Source organism: Spermophilus citellus, assembly GCF_964194105.1.
Source record: "Spermophilus citellus genome assembly, chromosome: 6".
Classification (NCBI taxonomy): domain Eukaryota; kingdom Metazoa; phylum Chordata; class Mammalia; order Rodentia; family Sciuridae; genus Spermophilus; species Spermophilus citellus.
In genome coordinates, this window is record NC_138187.1 from 90,757,015 (window position 1) to 90,773,217 (window position 16,203).

At 36.0% G+C, this 16,203-nt stretch overlaps 1 protein-coding gene across 2 annotated transcripts in view; it reads left to right on the plus strand.

Moving 5' to 3' along the window:
• Positions 1–16,203, plus strand: part of LOC308651719 (uncharacterized protein) — a 52,273-nt gene that overhangs the window by 13,568 nt on the left and 22,502 nt on the right. For both annotated transcript variants that reach the window (XR_014022651.1, XM_081299155.1), the window contains one exon: positions 12,833–12,893. Coding sequence is in view for 1 of the 2 variants with exons in the window: in XM_081299155.1 (XP_081155281.1) it covers positions 12,833–12,893 (61 nt within the window). In the remaining variant the exon portion in view is untranslated. The remainder of the gene's footprint in view (positions 1–12,832; positions 12,894–16,203) is intronic.

The following is a 16,203-nucleotide window of genomic DNA, read 5'->3' on the forward strand; positions in this document are numbered from 1 at the left end:
TTCAGAGTATTAAGATTTATCATACAGCCTCCTGTGTATCCAAAATCAATAGTATGCATCTAGTAACTACAGTGGCCACAGCCATTGTCCAACATTCAACAATGAATACTCAAGAAATAGAATGCTTGGCAAGAGGAACCTAGCCAGGAAATGTAATGGTCTCATTGAGTCTGTCAATGAGAATAGAGTGAGCTGATATTCAATCTCTAGCACTGTTTTACAGGACAAACGTGAGAGGCATAGTGAAAGTATAATTAAGATAATTTGGAGAATAATTTATGTCAATTCTGAGAACAGAAGTTAAAATAATTGCAATCTTCAAAATTTGGATAACAAATAGACTGCATCACCTTTAAAGAAAAATTAATTGAAAAGAGATTTAGAAAGATATGGTGTCAGTAAAGAAAATTGGAGTATGTTAGATTGTGGGGGAAACTGGTGACGGGGAATAAGAAGACTTAAAACATTTGAGTAGTATAATAGAGGAGATAGTAAAGTATAGTAAATTAATTTTGCGTTTCCATAGAAGAAAGATTTAAGATGAATTTGAAAAAAGAGAGATTATGGATCAAAACATTTAAACAATATATCTGCTTTTGTTAAACATCGAATTCAGAAGCCCTGGTAAGTGGTGCACAGTTGTCAAGTTCAAGGTGAAGCTAAGGATTTCTCAAGGTGTGAGAAGAGCTCTTGCTCAGGGCAGGAAGCAGGCATCACCCTTCACTCTTCCTTGTTCCTTGCTCTGCTTTCATACCTTATAAGACTACATCTTGTTCATTCTATATTTTTATGTATAAATTTAGTCACAGTATTTATTATGTGTTGCATATCAAATTAGGTACTTGGGTTATATTGGTGAAAAACAGAGATCTTTCATGTACTTATGGGACTTACATTCCTGTGGGAGAATAATAGAAAGTTGATATACTAATAAATAATCATATTTTAAATAGTTGTAAGTGCTCTGAGGAAAAGAAAGAAAGCAAGAAAGCAAGCAAGCAAGCAAGCAAGCAAGCAAGAAAATAACAGGCTAATTTTAGATGTGAAAGTGAATCTGTTTTAGATAATGTTTTTAAAGAAAAAATATCTGAGAAGGTGATATTGAGCCAAGGCCTGGATGTTGAGAAGGATCCAGAGAGGAAAATATCTGAAAGTAAAGGTAATAAGCTGAAGGATCATGCATTAAACTGTTTAAAATAGAGTTTGGCATGTTTGAGGGACTAAAGGGAATTCTAGTGCACATGGACAAAGTAAGCAGAGGGGAGAGTGGTAGAGATAAGGCTTGTGAGATAGAGAAAGGCGTCACTCATGCAGGGTCAGGCAGAATATCATAGCAATCTGGGTATTTCTGTAAGTGTGTTGGAAACTACTGTACAACTTCAAGGAGGTGGTGGAAGTTATGAACCTAGACACTCTGAATTCTTGGTGACAAATAGACAGAGGCCAGGAGAGTAGGTACTAGAATGACAGAGTGACAGGTAAGAAAGTCTTTGCAAATGTCCATAGTGACATTGACTAGAAGGGTAATTGTGAATAAAGGAGTGGTTGGAATCACTGCAGCTGGGATTGGGATACATTTTGACAATAGAGACAAGATATATTGATTAGTGTATGTGGGTGAGTGGTGTGGACAGGAGAGTTGAGGGAAAAATGAGGAATCCAAAGTGATTTCAGTTTTAGGTGAGCTGAGGAAGACTAGGGGAGGAGCAGTTTGTACATGTGGCAGGAATAATGAAGAACATAGCCCTCTTGTTTGTTCTCGATGTAAAATGCTTAGAGACACCCAAGTGGAGACAGAGGGTATCTCTACCAATACCCAATTCTATAGCATCTATGCATGTGCACACATATCTGATATAGTTGATGTTTGAAAAATTGAGGTTTTAAATATATACATATCTTTGGTATCATCATTGAGTAGAAGGTAAGAAATGTGAGCACTAAAGAAAGACAATATTATGCTCCCTGAAGAATGAAAACACATAGATGGATGGTAGAAATACAAAGAAACTGTGAAATAGGAGGAAATAGGATAGAGGAGTGCAAACATTTTTTACTTTAACAACATTAAGTTGAAGTAAGATAGAACCCAAAAGTTTATTGTTGGAAGTGATGAAATGAAGATCTTGAGTAACACTGACAAGAAGTAAGTTCCATGGAATAATGAGGAGATTGGAGAATGCTCTGGATTGGGAAGGACGGGAGCGGACAGCTTTAGCAGGGAGTTTTACTGTGAAGGGGAGCATAGACAATGGGGTAGCAGGTGAGGAAAAGGTCATGTAAGAAAGGATTTGTTTTGTTTTTAATTTAAGAAGAGATGGGGTTGAGGCTGTGGCTCAGTGGTAGAGATATTACCTAACATGTGTGAGGCACTGGGTTCAATTCTCAGCGCCACATATAAATAAATGAATAAAATAAAGATTCATACATCTGAAAAATATTTTAAAAAAATAAGAGATGATGTATACAGGCAGATGTGAGGCAGAAATAGATGTTAAAGCTGATGAAACAGAAAAATCTCTGGAGAACAACCCTGAGTAGACAAGAGGTTATAAAAAATGTTACAGCAAAGAGTGTGGAGGTCAGCTGACTTACAGGGGGTGGAGAAAGTGGTTTTCATCTGATTATTCATAATGAAGCAAAAAGCAAGATCCCCATATGCACATGAGAAAGAGAAGAAAAAAGAAGGCTTATGGAGGAAGGGAAAATTTGAAATCCTCTACTCAAGAGAGGAAACACAAATCACTAAAGAAATCTGGTGGAATTGTTGAACAGTTCCAGGTCCTTAGCTAATGTTTGTTACTCAAAACTAAAGATGAGACCATTCATTATGATTGGAATTTAAAAAAAAAAGGGATCTATGTTCACACTCAATTGATCCAATAGAGATAAAGTGAGCTGAGATATGAAGGTAACTGAGGTGGAGCTTTGACAGGTTACTAAACCCACAAGATAGAGGCAAAAGGATCAATGATGTTTGCAAGGTAGGGATTTATTGACTCTACTGATGATGATAAGGTTAAGTTGGGTGAAGGAAATGAGGATTCAAAATGGAATATGGACATGAAAAACTGTATAGGACTGTGGTAATCAGAATTCCAAGACCACCTCCATAAGCTTTCCTCTTCTTGTTACTCTTGTGATATTCTTACATTACCTGGCAAAAAGGAGTTTGTAGATGTAGTTTAGATTACTAAGTGATTGATTTTTTTTTAAAGAGAGAGAGAGAAAGAATCTGTTTTGTAGATGGACACAACACAATGCCTTTATTTATTTATTTATTTATTTATTTATTTATTTATTTATTTATTTATTTATTTATTTATTTTTATGTGGTGCTGAGAATTGAACCCGGGTCCCACCCGTGCTAGGCAAGCGCTCTACCACTGAGTCACAATCCCTGTCCAAAGTGATTGATTTTAAATCAGGAAACTTGTCTAGGTGGGCTAAAACTAATCACAGGAGCTCTTTAAAGCCTGTTTGTTCTGGCTGGTTAAATAAGTTAAAGAAACATGAGAAGGATCTGATGGACCATCCCCAGTTTGGGTAAATATGACATGTGGAATGTGGGACACCTCCAGGAGCTGAGACTGACCCCCAGCTGACAGCCAACAAACGGGGACCTCAGTCTTACAAACACAAGGAGCTGAGTGTTTTTAAACAACCTAAATGAGCTTAGAAATGGATCCTTCCCAGAGTCTCCTTAGCATGACACTTTGATTTCAGACTCATGAAACAAAAAGCTGAGACCATCTGGATTTCTAATCTAAAGACACTGCAGTTTACAGATGTACATTTGTTTTAAGTCACTAAGTTTGTGGTGACTTCCTATCCAGCAATAAAGAACTAAAACGAGAGCCCATACTTTTTTTTTTTTTTTTTGTACTTTATTTAGAGACAGGGTCTCACTGAGTTGCTTAGCGCCTCACTGTTGCTGAGGCTGGCTTTGAACTCATGATCCTCCTATCTTGGCCTCCCAAGCTGCTGAGATTACAGGCTTGCGTTACCACACCTGGCTGGATTATATATTTTGTTGAAGTGGAAGGATTATGGAATGATGTGAAGAGAATATTAAAGAAATCAAATGCTTAAAATTGAAACTTTGGAGGTGATATAGTCACTGGTCATTAAATAACCTTAGGATATGAACAAAAATGAGAGCTGATGAGATAAGTTGCAGGAGAAATCATTTAGAAGATAGGAGGCAAAAAGAACCTGAATGCCAAAAAAGAGGAGAGAATGTAGCATCAGGCTTTGGGCTCTGTGTCTTCAGCGACCTGTGGCCCCCTGCCATGTCTCTGCTTTATCTGCTTAAACTTTTGTCTGGTCTTTAGATGTTATCACCTTAGGAAGCCAACATTGCATTTCCAGGAAAAGAATTCTCATTTTTTTTCTGTGTCCAAATTTGTTTTCAGAAAAACTTAAAAATTATAATTGTGCACTTACTTAATTTGCTTTATAAAGACCTTGAAAATAGGGTTGGGCGTTGAACACTGAATATCCAGCACTGAATCAGGTTTTCCCTTATGGTTGATTCTCCTTTCTAATTCCAACCCAGTGTTTTTCAAAATAAAACTATTTTAATAAAAAATTCTAAATGCCCAATATTATGTGTGTGTACACATGCATGTTTCTTCCTGCTTAAACTTAACTTATTTGCATTAGGTAAATAATTTACCTTAAACCTTGTTTTGTCAATTTTTCAAAGTCCACAGGGGCTCTATTACAAACCAAGATGCACTTTCTGGGCCTGTGTTCTGTTTGTTATTCAAAGCAGCACATTCTTAATATTATAAAATCACTTGCATTATCCTAATTTGGAAACAAACTGCTATGACCTAACTGGCTCATTCACCAACTTAGTAGAATTAAACAGATTACCTGTAGTTTGATGTAAAAATGGAAGCACATTTTGAACATTTATTTTTCAAAGCCCACTAAGCATGTATTTTCATGATTTTTAAAAATATTAAATTTGATCATAGAAATTAAAGGGATAATCAAAACAAAGCACAGGAAGCATGGATAACCTTGAATTTCACTGCCTTCCCATCACAACTTTCCTAGCCATCTCAGCAACAATTGCATGTAAGTCTAGAAATAGACCATACAAAAAATGAAGGCGGATTCATTTTTGTCATGTGGTGAACTTGTAATCCAAAGTTCCTATCTATAATTTCCTGTGCTGGTAGTACATTGATCTCAACAGGATTATTGTCTGTGAAATGATAACAAGGTATAAAATAGAATTTCCAACTGAGACAAAGAAATTCTATTGAATAACTCTGAAAGGTGACATCTACCCTGAAGTTTATTGTAAGTGCATACACCCGTTGGATTTGGTCTCCCTTTTTCTGTACGCCCTGTTTTTACAAGGTCATACATCTGGAGCCTTAGGCCTTCAGTATTACCAGCTCACAGGTTCGAGTGGATTAGAAACCCAGGACCTATCAGAGTTTTGTGCACACAGCAGGACCTTAATAAATGGATATGCACATCTATCTCTGTATAGACACATTCTTTGTCCTTTTTGTAACCTGATTGGGTGACTTGGTCCTTTAAATACATAAACTCTGACTTAACCAAGCAGAATCTGTGCTTGTGTTTGTACATTATTCTCTCCTCTAAATATTTATAATTATATGGAGATTTTTTTTCACCAAAAGAATCCATTTTAACAAAATAAACAACATTACACTGTTCCCCACACATGCACAGAAACATTTTTTAAAGATGAATATCTGATAAAATATTATGAGTTTTCCGTCAACAACCATGGACCTATAATACTCATGTTGTGTTTTGCAGCATTTTAATGTCTACATAATATTTTATTCTTTCTTTTGGTGAAATTAACATTTGGCACTTACTCTGACTTCTTTGTTGAAGTTTGTGTTGTAGAAACACATAGTGGTGTAATCCTTAGTTTATCACAAATACTTTTAGTGTTGCAAATCAGCTTCATCACACCAAATCCTACTTTAGAGGGAAAGTGTTTTATTAATTACTCACTGTATTTCGGATTTCCTGTGCATTTATTCTGTGAAGAGGTATGTGTCGTAACCATATAAAGGGAAAACTTTCTGATAGGGTATGATTCACATCTACCAAATGTGATATTAGAACACTAGCAAGGTTTCCTGCAGGACAATCTCACCACTGCAATCTCAGTTCTTGGGTGAGAATGACCCCTTTTTAACTCTTTACTTTGTTTTATGAGAGACTGTTTTGGAGCAGTTTGATTTTCCTGACGACAGTTACTTCTCTTTCTATTCATTCTTTAATCTTGGCAGGGATATAAAGCAATGGATAACTTTGCCCTCTTCAAACTACCTGTGGCATGTGACTTGAATCTTGAGAGAAGAGACTTAACCTCTGAAAATTAAAATGAACTGTAGCACAACAAATAAAGTGACAATTCTGGTCCCCAAATCAGTAATCTTCCGAGCTGTCCTGATTCGCTTCTTTCTGAGGCTGGCTTTGAAATTTTCTGATTTATTTGAAGTGCACCACGTATGGCCCCAAATGTTCCATTTTCCCTGACTTAATAGGTTTCTTTATGTTTCCTGCTGGCAAAGAGCTGTAAGAGAAGAGACCCTATAATTAGGCTAGATGATTTCCAGAGATAGACAAACTCTAATTCCAGGTGTGTAATATAAGATCAGATATTTATTTGGTCCATGCTCTATTATCTTGGGAATCTGACAGTGGAAAGTGAGAAGAAATCCATCATGTCCTCTTATACCCTGCACAGTTATCACCACATTGTAAAATCATAAATTGACAACTTACAACTGGCCCTGATAAAGTGTTCCCTAGCACATATCCATACTTCTATCTTACATGAAGAAGTAACTGCCCAGACTTGGTACATACTTATATTATATATGGGCTTGAAGCAAGAAACTTCTGGAAGACCTCAGAGGTCATTTACTCACTCAGCTATCACCATGAATGCATGTATAATTCCTGGTGCTGATAACGGCATCCAGAAGCTTAAAGTTGACTTCTCTAAATTTTGATCATTCTATTTATTGGTTTTACTGACTTTGCAGACTTCCTTTCTACCTGTTAGGTATGTAAAACCTATTTGTTCTTAATCTTTTAGTCAGCTTGAGCCAACTGGTAATGTTTCATTCCCATGGTTGATCACTCAAAATTTATACATGACCTACTTCTAAGTAATCTTTTCATAATTTTTATGTTATTTGGTATTTCTTTCATTTGGACATAGCAGTATGCTTATCAGAAGGAAATAATTAAATGTTTAAATGTTAAAAAATTTCCCTCTCCAAGTTTATGGTTATTGTTTTTTATAAGAACTGGTTTAGTTTTTTATAAGAACTGGTTTCTAAATATAATCCTTTCACATAGTCTTGTAAACTTTAATATTCAACCTTACATATGTTATTGTTTACATTGATACTAAAAAATCTTTTGCATAAGATTGTCATTGATTTCTATATCTGGAAGGAAATTTAAATGATAGCAGCACAAACTTTCATTTTATAGATATAAAAAACTGGGGCCCAGGTAATATGAATGAATTGCCAAGACTGTGTAGTTTTAAAGACCCTGTAAAGGGGATAAAATATTTTCTAAATGGAATGTGGAAGACGAAACAAAACAAAAAAACCCAAACTGTACTGTGATATCAAGTAAAAGATAATATGCTTACTATTATTTCTTGGAACCACTTTATTCTCAATATGGTGCATAAGATGATTGAAGATAAGTAAAATATGTTATTTGTGTGGAGTGGGATACCCACGTGCTGTGAATACTCTCTGACAGAGCTATCCAAACTGTGAGAAAACCTTCTGGAATTTTGTTTCTTTCTGCCATCATTCACTGGTTTTTTCTCTTTTCTATAATTTAATGGCATCTTTTGAAGTTGAAATAGAGAAAGAAAAGGGACTTCTGAAGAAACTCAAGAGTTTTTGTTTTCTATTTATCTTCATTCTCTCCTAGGAAAGAAAAATGAATTTGATAGATTGCCTAAAATGTTTGACCTTATTAAGAGATGTTTTGCATTTATATTGAAGAGTTTGAAAAGAATTAGAGATCGATTCTTAGGAAACAAAGATAATTCACTCATTCATTCACATTTGATTTTTTTTCTTCAACAAGTACTCACCAAGCTTCTGTACTAGACAGTTTTCGGGGTGCGCCAAAAAGATCATAGTGGGGGCAGAGAGGGTGGGGAAGGGGATAGCTGGTGTTTTGGAGAAACAATCAAAAAGCTAGGACTGGGGAAGAATATTGTCCAGAGAGGAACAGATGGACAAACAGCAATCAGTCTGAGGCCACTGTAGGGCTCAGTCCTGGCTCTAATGGAGACGTCAAGACTTGGCAGGACTTTGAATGGATACTTATGCATGAACAGGCTCACCTTAGCTTCCATGTTGAGAAAGAGAATCTAAGGGCAAGGGTAGAAGTGATGGGACTGGCTAGGAGGATTACTTGTGCAATGTGGATAAGGATTGTTTGTACCTTGGTTGCAAGTGGGAGCAAGGGGTATGGAACACCATCTGGATTATGGACATACCTAAGGATAGACCTGCCAGCTTACAGTTACATTAGATATGAGCTAATGAAAAGTGGTAAGGGAGAATTTAAGCATCTTTGCTTGAGTAACAGAAAGGATGGAGTTTCCTTTTATAGACATGGGAAATTTTGTGCAGGAAGAAATTTTGGGGGCTACAACTAGAGGCAGTATAAAAATCAAGAGTTTACTGTGGGCATAGTTATCCTAAATTCCCATTGGACACCCAAGTAGACATGCAGAGGAGAGTGTAATGCTCAAGTTAGGAATCCAAGAGATCTGTCTAGGCCAAATACAAGATTTGGTATTATTGGAATATTAATACTTAAAGCTAATATTTAAAGCTTTGAATCTAATAAAGACCAGGAAGGGAGTAGGCCTTGTACAACTCTGAAGAGGTCCAAGAACTAAGCCCCATATTACTCCAACATCAAATAGGTAGAGAGGTAAGAACAAGCAAAGAAGACAAGAAAGGCCCACCGGTGAGGCTCAAGGGGTGCAGGTCAGGTGTAGTACATTAAAATCAAAGAAACTATTTTTAATGAGGGTGAAATGACCAACAAATCACTGTTAGCTGATAGAAAAAGAAGATTCAAAACTACCATCGATTTCAGTAAGCTTGTTAAGAGCAGTGTAGGTGTGGAAGTGTTGGGAGAGGTTCAAGAGAGAATGTATATTTATGTGCATTTATTTTGAAAAGACATTCTAAAAAGAGAAACAGAAAAGCTGAACAATAGTTAGAAGCTGAAATGGGGTCAGAAGAGGTAGATTTATTTAATTTTAGTATGCTTATAAACCCTGAATGGAATGGTTTTAGTAAGAAGAAAAGGAAAGATGAAAAAATCATTGCACCTCATCAATTTTCTGATGAGTTTTTCACAAGTAAATTTTGACTTTGTAGAATCGTAAAATTTCTCAGTCTTGATCAATTGTTAGGCAAAGTTATATGACCATGGAGCACCAGATGGTCAGAAATGCATGATGTCAAAAGTTCTGTCAAATGTGTTCCTGAATAGTTGCTTTTATGGGATTTAGGCCTCATTTGTGGGATTTAGGCTGGCCTTGCTGTGATCAGAGTTCAATGGCAGTGAAAAGAACATCAGGGTATGGCAGTTGATGCCAGGCCAGGTGGATATATTTACTTCATTCAAAGGCAGACAAACCAACAGGAGTGAAATGATAGGAAAAAATAGCCATCACTCAACAAGGAAAAAACATGCACTGTAATATTTGGCTCAGTTGTGAGAAATGTTTATGGTGGTAAGATGTAAATAATATATGGTGTTTTAAAGAAAACCTGTTATTAATATTGCAAGAATGATGAAGGGTGGTATTGAGTTGGGTTAGGGAAGAGTTAAATTATGATATTTCACAATAGAAAGTTAAAGCTGATATCTAAAATTGACAAATGAGTTAATAACAATATGAAAATTTTTTAGTAATAGATAAATGTCAGAGGGAGCACAATTAAGAACTGTTTCCTCTGAGAGAAGCATCAGGAGCAGGCAGAACAAACTGGGAGACAACTTTCCATGATGAAGCTTATGGTACACTGAAGCTTTTAAACTGGATTTCAAATAGAAAGACAGGGCTGTGGAGTACAGTGTACAAAGATCTAGATGTGGGCACCTTTCACACAACACCCTTGCCTCACATTTTATAAGTAAATAGAGATAATGGATTAAGAAGTAGTGGACCCACATTCTTGGTAAAGAATGCTAAGCATTAATTGCTAAATCACATGTAATCAGGTATGTTTTAAAATTAATCATTAAACATCTAGCAAATTGTTGGAAGTCTACTATTTTGGGGGCAAGCTTTCTGGGAGAGCAAGTCTATCTTTTTGTTGTTGTTGTTTATTTTTTTACAAAACAAGCACAGTTGCAATCATGACAGGTGCACTTTTGGAATAAGTGCTAAGATTTCATTTAAGAGGTCTTGGTATCCATATTCATAAGTGAGATTAATCTGAAGTTTCTTTAGTATAACTTTTGTGAGATTTTCACCTGATTTATGAAAGCAATTTGTGAGTTTCCCTTCTTTTTTCTATGCTCTGGAATAGATCCATATTAAGTAGTAAAATACTTCCATAAATACAATTTATGTATGCCTTTCGGGGGACTAGGGCTTATTATCAGGCCTATCAGTTTCAGTCCTGTTCTTACATCCTCAGATTCCCAGGTGGAAATTCAAAGGAATGATCCCCAGAGATAAGGAGGGGGCCGGTATTGGACTACTCCCACCTACTTACGCATATAGAAAATAATTGGATGACATTGCATTGAGCCATTCTTGGACCCTGGGGACCCCTCTGTGGGCCTTTCAATTCTTGGTAAATGGAAGGTGATAACACGAGGAAATGCAATCCCCTCGTAGAATATTCCCCCAATAATTGATTTGGGATTTACTATTTTAGTTAACAAATTGAAATACCAGACCCTATTTTACATACCAGGAAGACTTTTTTTTTAATTTTTAATTTTTTTGAATAACTAGAGTTTTTTAATATGAATAACTCTGATGTAACCGTTTATATTAAAATGTAGACCCATTTACTCCCTTGGGGGAAAAGAAAACTATTAAATTTTAAAACAATTTTCACCTTTTCTTAAACTCCACTTAAAATTTAGTGGAGGGTATATTTGGGACTGGAAGTAGAGGGGAAAGAAAGAAGGAAAATAATATATTTAACAGTAAATCTCAGCTGTGGAGTCCAATGGGCATGTTATATGATATTATATGGCGGGGGCAGTGCTGGGGATCAAACCCTGGGCCTTCTGCATGCCAGGTGGGTGCTCTACCACTGAGCTACTCCGCCATCCCTGAGGCTCTAGTTTTTAAATTTAACACAATTACTTCAAAATGAATTATTAATATCTAGGAACATTACTGGATGACTGCAGACCATTAAAACAAGCAAAATCTTAAATTTTATTTACTTATAAATTACACTCTTTTCTACAGTTTTTCTTTCTAATGTACTTTGTTAAACATAAATTTGCTCACTTAGCCTATATGCAATAGGTAAAATAAAAAATGGGAGAGTGGATCTCAAGTAACTGAGATGAAGGAGGCTTGTCTGTGTTAGCCTTTTCCCTTTTCTACTTATTTACATTTCCATACTGAAGGTTAAACAGGGTAACAAATGATATGCAAAAATTTTGCCTGTGACAGTTACCTCTAGGTCATGTATAATTAGCATATATTTGAAATCTCCTGAGAGCATGATCTACTTTTTTTTTTTAATCATAGGCTCAAAAATCCTAAAACAGAAATGAATAACAATTACAAACTTAGCTTATCAGAGATGTTAAAAATTTGGTCATTAATTTAATAAAGTCTTGAATTGGGCTGGTCAATCCTTCTGCTTTTTATATAATATCGTATAAAATTACTTGGTACTTTGGCCTTTAGAATACATTAAACAAGCATTCTGGCTTAAAGTAGAAATATCCATATGCTCATGACCATTAAAGAAAAGGAAATTGTCATTTTTGCGTGCCTGAGCATAAATCTGCCTGAAGTCTGTGTACGTGCTTGTAAACACAGACGGAGATACAGAAAATGTCAGGTTCCAGCTCATGATTGAAGCAAGTGAAGGAATTCATCCTGCACAGCCAGCAGGACTTGTTGCTAAAAGAAACAGCATTTATTCTTATTTTCTTACATTATAGAGATTCACTTGTCTTCTTTAAATTCAAACGCTCTTGTACTTGGAAGATAAAACTGAAACCTCAAGTGAAGTAGTTAGAGTGTTGCCTTGTTTGCTCTGGTTCAATGCTGAGGAGATAAGGCTTCTAGAAAGCTATACTGCACATCTGGGAAATCATTTATGTAAGTGATTCAGTAAAATAGAAAAAAAGAAAAATAGTCCACATACCTTGGAGTCAATAAAAAGGTTGTAAAATGTTCAATGTAAGTTAGAAAAGATCACCACATTAAAAATTAGCAAAAATTATCCGAAATATTTTTGGTAATTCCCTGTTGATCAATTAATCAGATACTCCAAACGCTGAGCATGGAAGGCCTCTAACTGATTAAGGACATCAGAGGATCGGTTCAGGTCTCTCTTCAGGGCTAATTACATGGGGGATGATGGAGGAAGTTTTTATGACCCTTCTGAGAGAGAAGCATCCTTCCCTCCTTGGAAATGCCACAGTGATTTATCTCTGTCTTTCTTATGCTGGAGATCATTATCTACACATTTTGGTTATGTTAATAACTTAAGGTTATTAAATATTTATTAGACCCATAGTTATTATCCTTTCCCTTTTTTGTCCGCCACAGTTTCTGTGAAGATAGAAGACTCCGGCATGCTCCCAGCACCTATTCTGTACCAGTCGGGCTGGTAAGCAGTTTTTGTTTTGTTTTTCTTCATTTTGTTTATTGTCTCCTCACTGCATCATTTGGTGCACAAAATAAGCTTGCAAGATGAAGAAGCCCGGGCTTGGAAATCGGGTGTGTTCAAGGCTGTGTGTTCAATTCTGCTGTGCATCCCTGTCCATCAGGCTCTGTCCCTAGCCTCCCTCCTCGCGGTTGTCAGAGAACATCTTCAACATTGTCCCAGAGTGAATATGGATGACTTAGTCACCTTCTTGCTTCCTCCATCTACCTTCTTTGTTTCAGATTTTGCCATAGTGTCTCCCTCATTATTTGTTTTCTGCCTCATCTCTTCTTCTCATTTTCTTAGTTCCCCCTGAAACTAGAAGGATATGGAGAATCAGAATGGGGTGATGAAACCCAAGGAGCTCTTGCTTCTCTCCTTTGTCCTACCCTTTTATTGACCCACTGTCTTCATGATCAGATCTCATCATCCCATAAGAGCTGGGTTTGCCTTGGGATCCCTGCTTTGCAGTACATGCTATAGCTGTAATCTGTGCTTATTTCTCTCTGTATTGACAGTTGTTCTTCTCCCCCACGAAACTGCAAGCTCACCAAAGTCCAGGGCAGCACCTATTTTTCTCTAATATTTTACCTATGGATTCCTGTAATAATACCTGGACTATGGACTTGCTTCCATAATAAACAAATATATAACACATTGAAAAATGAAAATTCCATGTACTGTTATGCCTGTTTTCACAATATTTTGTATTTTATTTTATTTCCTTTTTTTCTAATTTTCTAGTCTTTTCAAAAATGTAAAATTTGTGAAAGATATTAGAATCAAAATAATATCACTTTTGTTGAACCCTAACCCCAAAACCTACATACATACATATATAGATTGCGTACATAAAGCCCAGGGGTTGGGAAGGATTGACTCTCATGAACCTTTTCTTAATACAACTATTGCAAAGCATGCCAATAGCAGCCTCTCACAAAGGCCACCCAATCTTAACAGAAATGATGCTTCTGAAAGGCATCTGCCCAAGAGTGGCCTAAGTAGTCTTCGACTGATGCCATCTGTATCATTGCTGTTTGTAGCCAAGGATTATTGTATCAAAATAACTTATGAAATGCTCCTTGTTTCACCTTTCAAATTTCCCCAGGTTTCAATTTTTTTGAGTACTCACAGTTTCCTGTGGCATCCATAGTCCCATGCAGTGCTATTCTCAAATAAACTTATTAATCTTTTGGGAACTTCTTTTTGCTTGTTATTTAGGTTTAAAAAATAAAAATAATGAATTGCATCATCTCTAATTTGTTCCTGATTTTTCATGGGGGTTACTTCCAGTAGTATACAATTAACTATGACACTGAATCTTAATTTGAGATACATTTTCACCCAATTTCCATGATTTATATTTTGGTACTTAGGAATGGATATGTTATCAAAGGGTTTTTGACAATGGTAGAGCAATTATATAGGATTTTTCTTCAATGTATTAATATTAGAACTAAATAATATGTGTTAAAATATCAAATCAATAATTTCCATAGTGAACTGTAGTATATTATTCTTTTAATGTGTTTCTGAAGTGTATTTTGTTCTGATGCTCCCATATTTAGTTTGTATATTTTATTTTTAATTTTTTTGTGTGTTTCATGTTAGCTTCTGGTCCCTGTTCTTGGTAGCTTTGAATTTGGTCTCATCAGAAAAAAAGAAAATAAGTGGAGATCATCTTATCTTGAAATTGAACTTCCTAAACAAACCTTTTCTCCTTATAAATCACTTACATGGGGTATTTTGTTGTAGTAGCACAATGTTGACTAATAGAGAGCTCAACAGGTTTTGGCACAAATTTTACTCTCTACAAACAGTTTTTGCAATACAGTCACATATTAAATACAAAATCTCCACCTCCAACCTATCTAATTTAAATGGAGAATTGAAGCATGTTGCACGAGAAATGGAAGCAGCAACATACTGATCACCTAGTGATCCCACGTCTAGGTATCATCATTTAAACAAGGTCCTTACATTTATTCATTTGTCCTTGGTGTCAACAATAAGTATTGGTGAGAATGTGAAGGGAAAGGCACACTCATACAATGCTGGTGAGACTGCAAATTAGTGCAATCAGTGTGGAAAGCAGTATGGAGATTCCTTGGAAAACCTAAAATGGAGCCACCATTTGACCCAGCTATCCCAATCCTCAGTCTATACTCAAAGGACTTAAAAGCAGCATACTAGAGGGACACAGCCACATCAATGTTTATAGCAGCACAATTCACAATAGCTAAACTGTGGAACCAACGTAGATGCCCTTCAGTTGATGAATGGATGAAGAAACTGTGGTATATATACACAATGGAATATTACTCAGCAATAAAAGAGAATAAAATCATGTGGTTTGCAGGTAAATGGATAGAGCTGGAGAATATTATGCTAAGTGAAGTAAGCTAATCCCCCAAAACCAATGATATGAGGATGCTGATCCATAATGGGGATGGGGGAAGCATGGGAAGAATGGAGGAACTTTAGATAGGGCAAAGGGGAGAGTGGAAGGGAGGGGGCAGAGGGGTAGGAAAGATAGTGGAATGAGATGAATATCATTACCCCAAGTACATGTATGAAGACATGAATGGTGTGACTCTACTTTGTGTACAACCAGAGACATGAAAAATTGTGCACCATGAATTGATATGCATTCTTCTGTCATGTATAAAAAATTAGAATAAATAAATAAAATAAAAAATGAAAAATATATACTTAATCAAACATCTTTCTCATGTAACCAACCATTACTTATTTCTCACTATGAAGTCAGTATAATATTCTAAATTGGTAGAAATCTGTAAAATGTATGAAGGATACCATTTTTCCTCAACAAAATTTGGACATATTAACCCAGCCTGCCTCTGATTTATATTGTGTGGCATTAATAACTTTTGTGGAGTGGAATTATTATGGAGTTTGGCAAGTTAATTAATACTTGAGAGTCTACAATTGGCCAGCTAGTATTCTAGATCCCAAGGAAGCAAAGGTGAGCCTCAATGGAAATGTTCCCAGTTGTCACAGAGCATACATTTTTGTTAAGAGTTAAAAAAATCAAACTTTTATAACATGGAAAGTGTTATAAAAAAAGTAAGCAAGATGATGGAATAGTAATGGAGCAAAGAATAAGGCAGAGTGCTCTAAAAAGGTGGCCAGAGGAGTTTTCTCTGAGATCACCTTTGAGCACACACCTGAATGATAAAGAGGATCCAGCTATTCATTTTATGCAAATGGTTCAGGTAGCAGGATAAGCAAGTGTGAAGACCTGGGAGTGGGA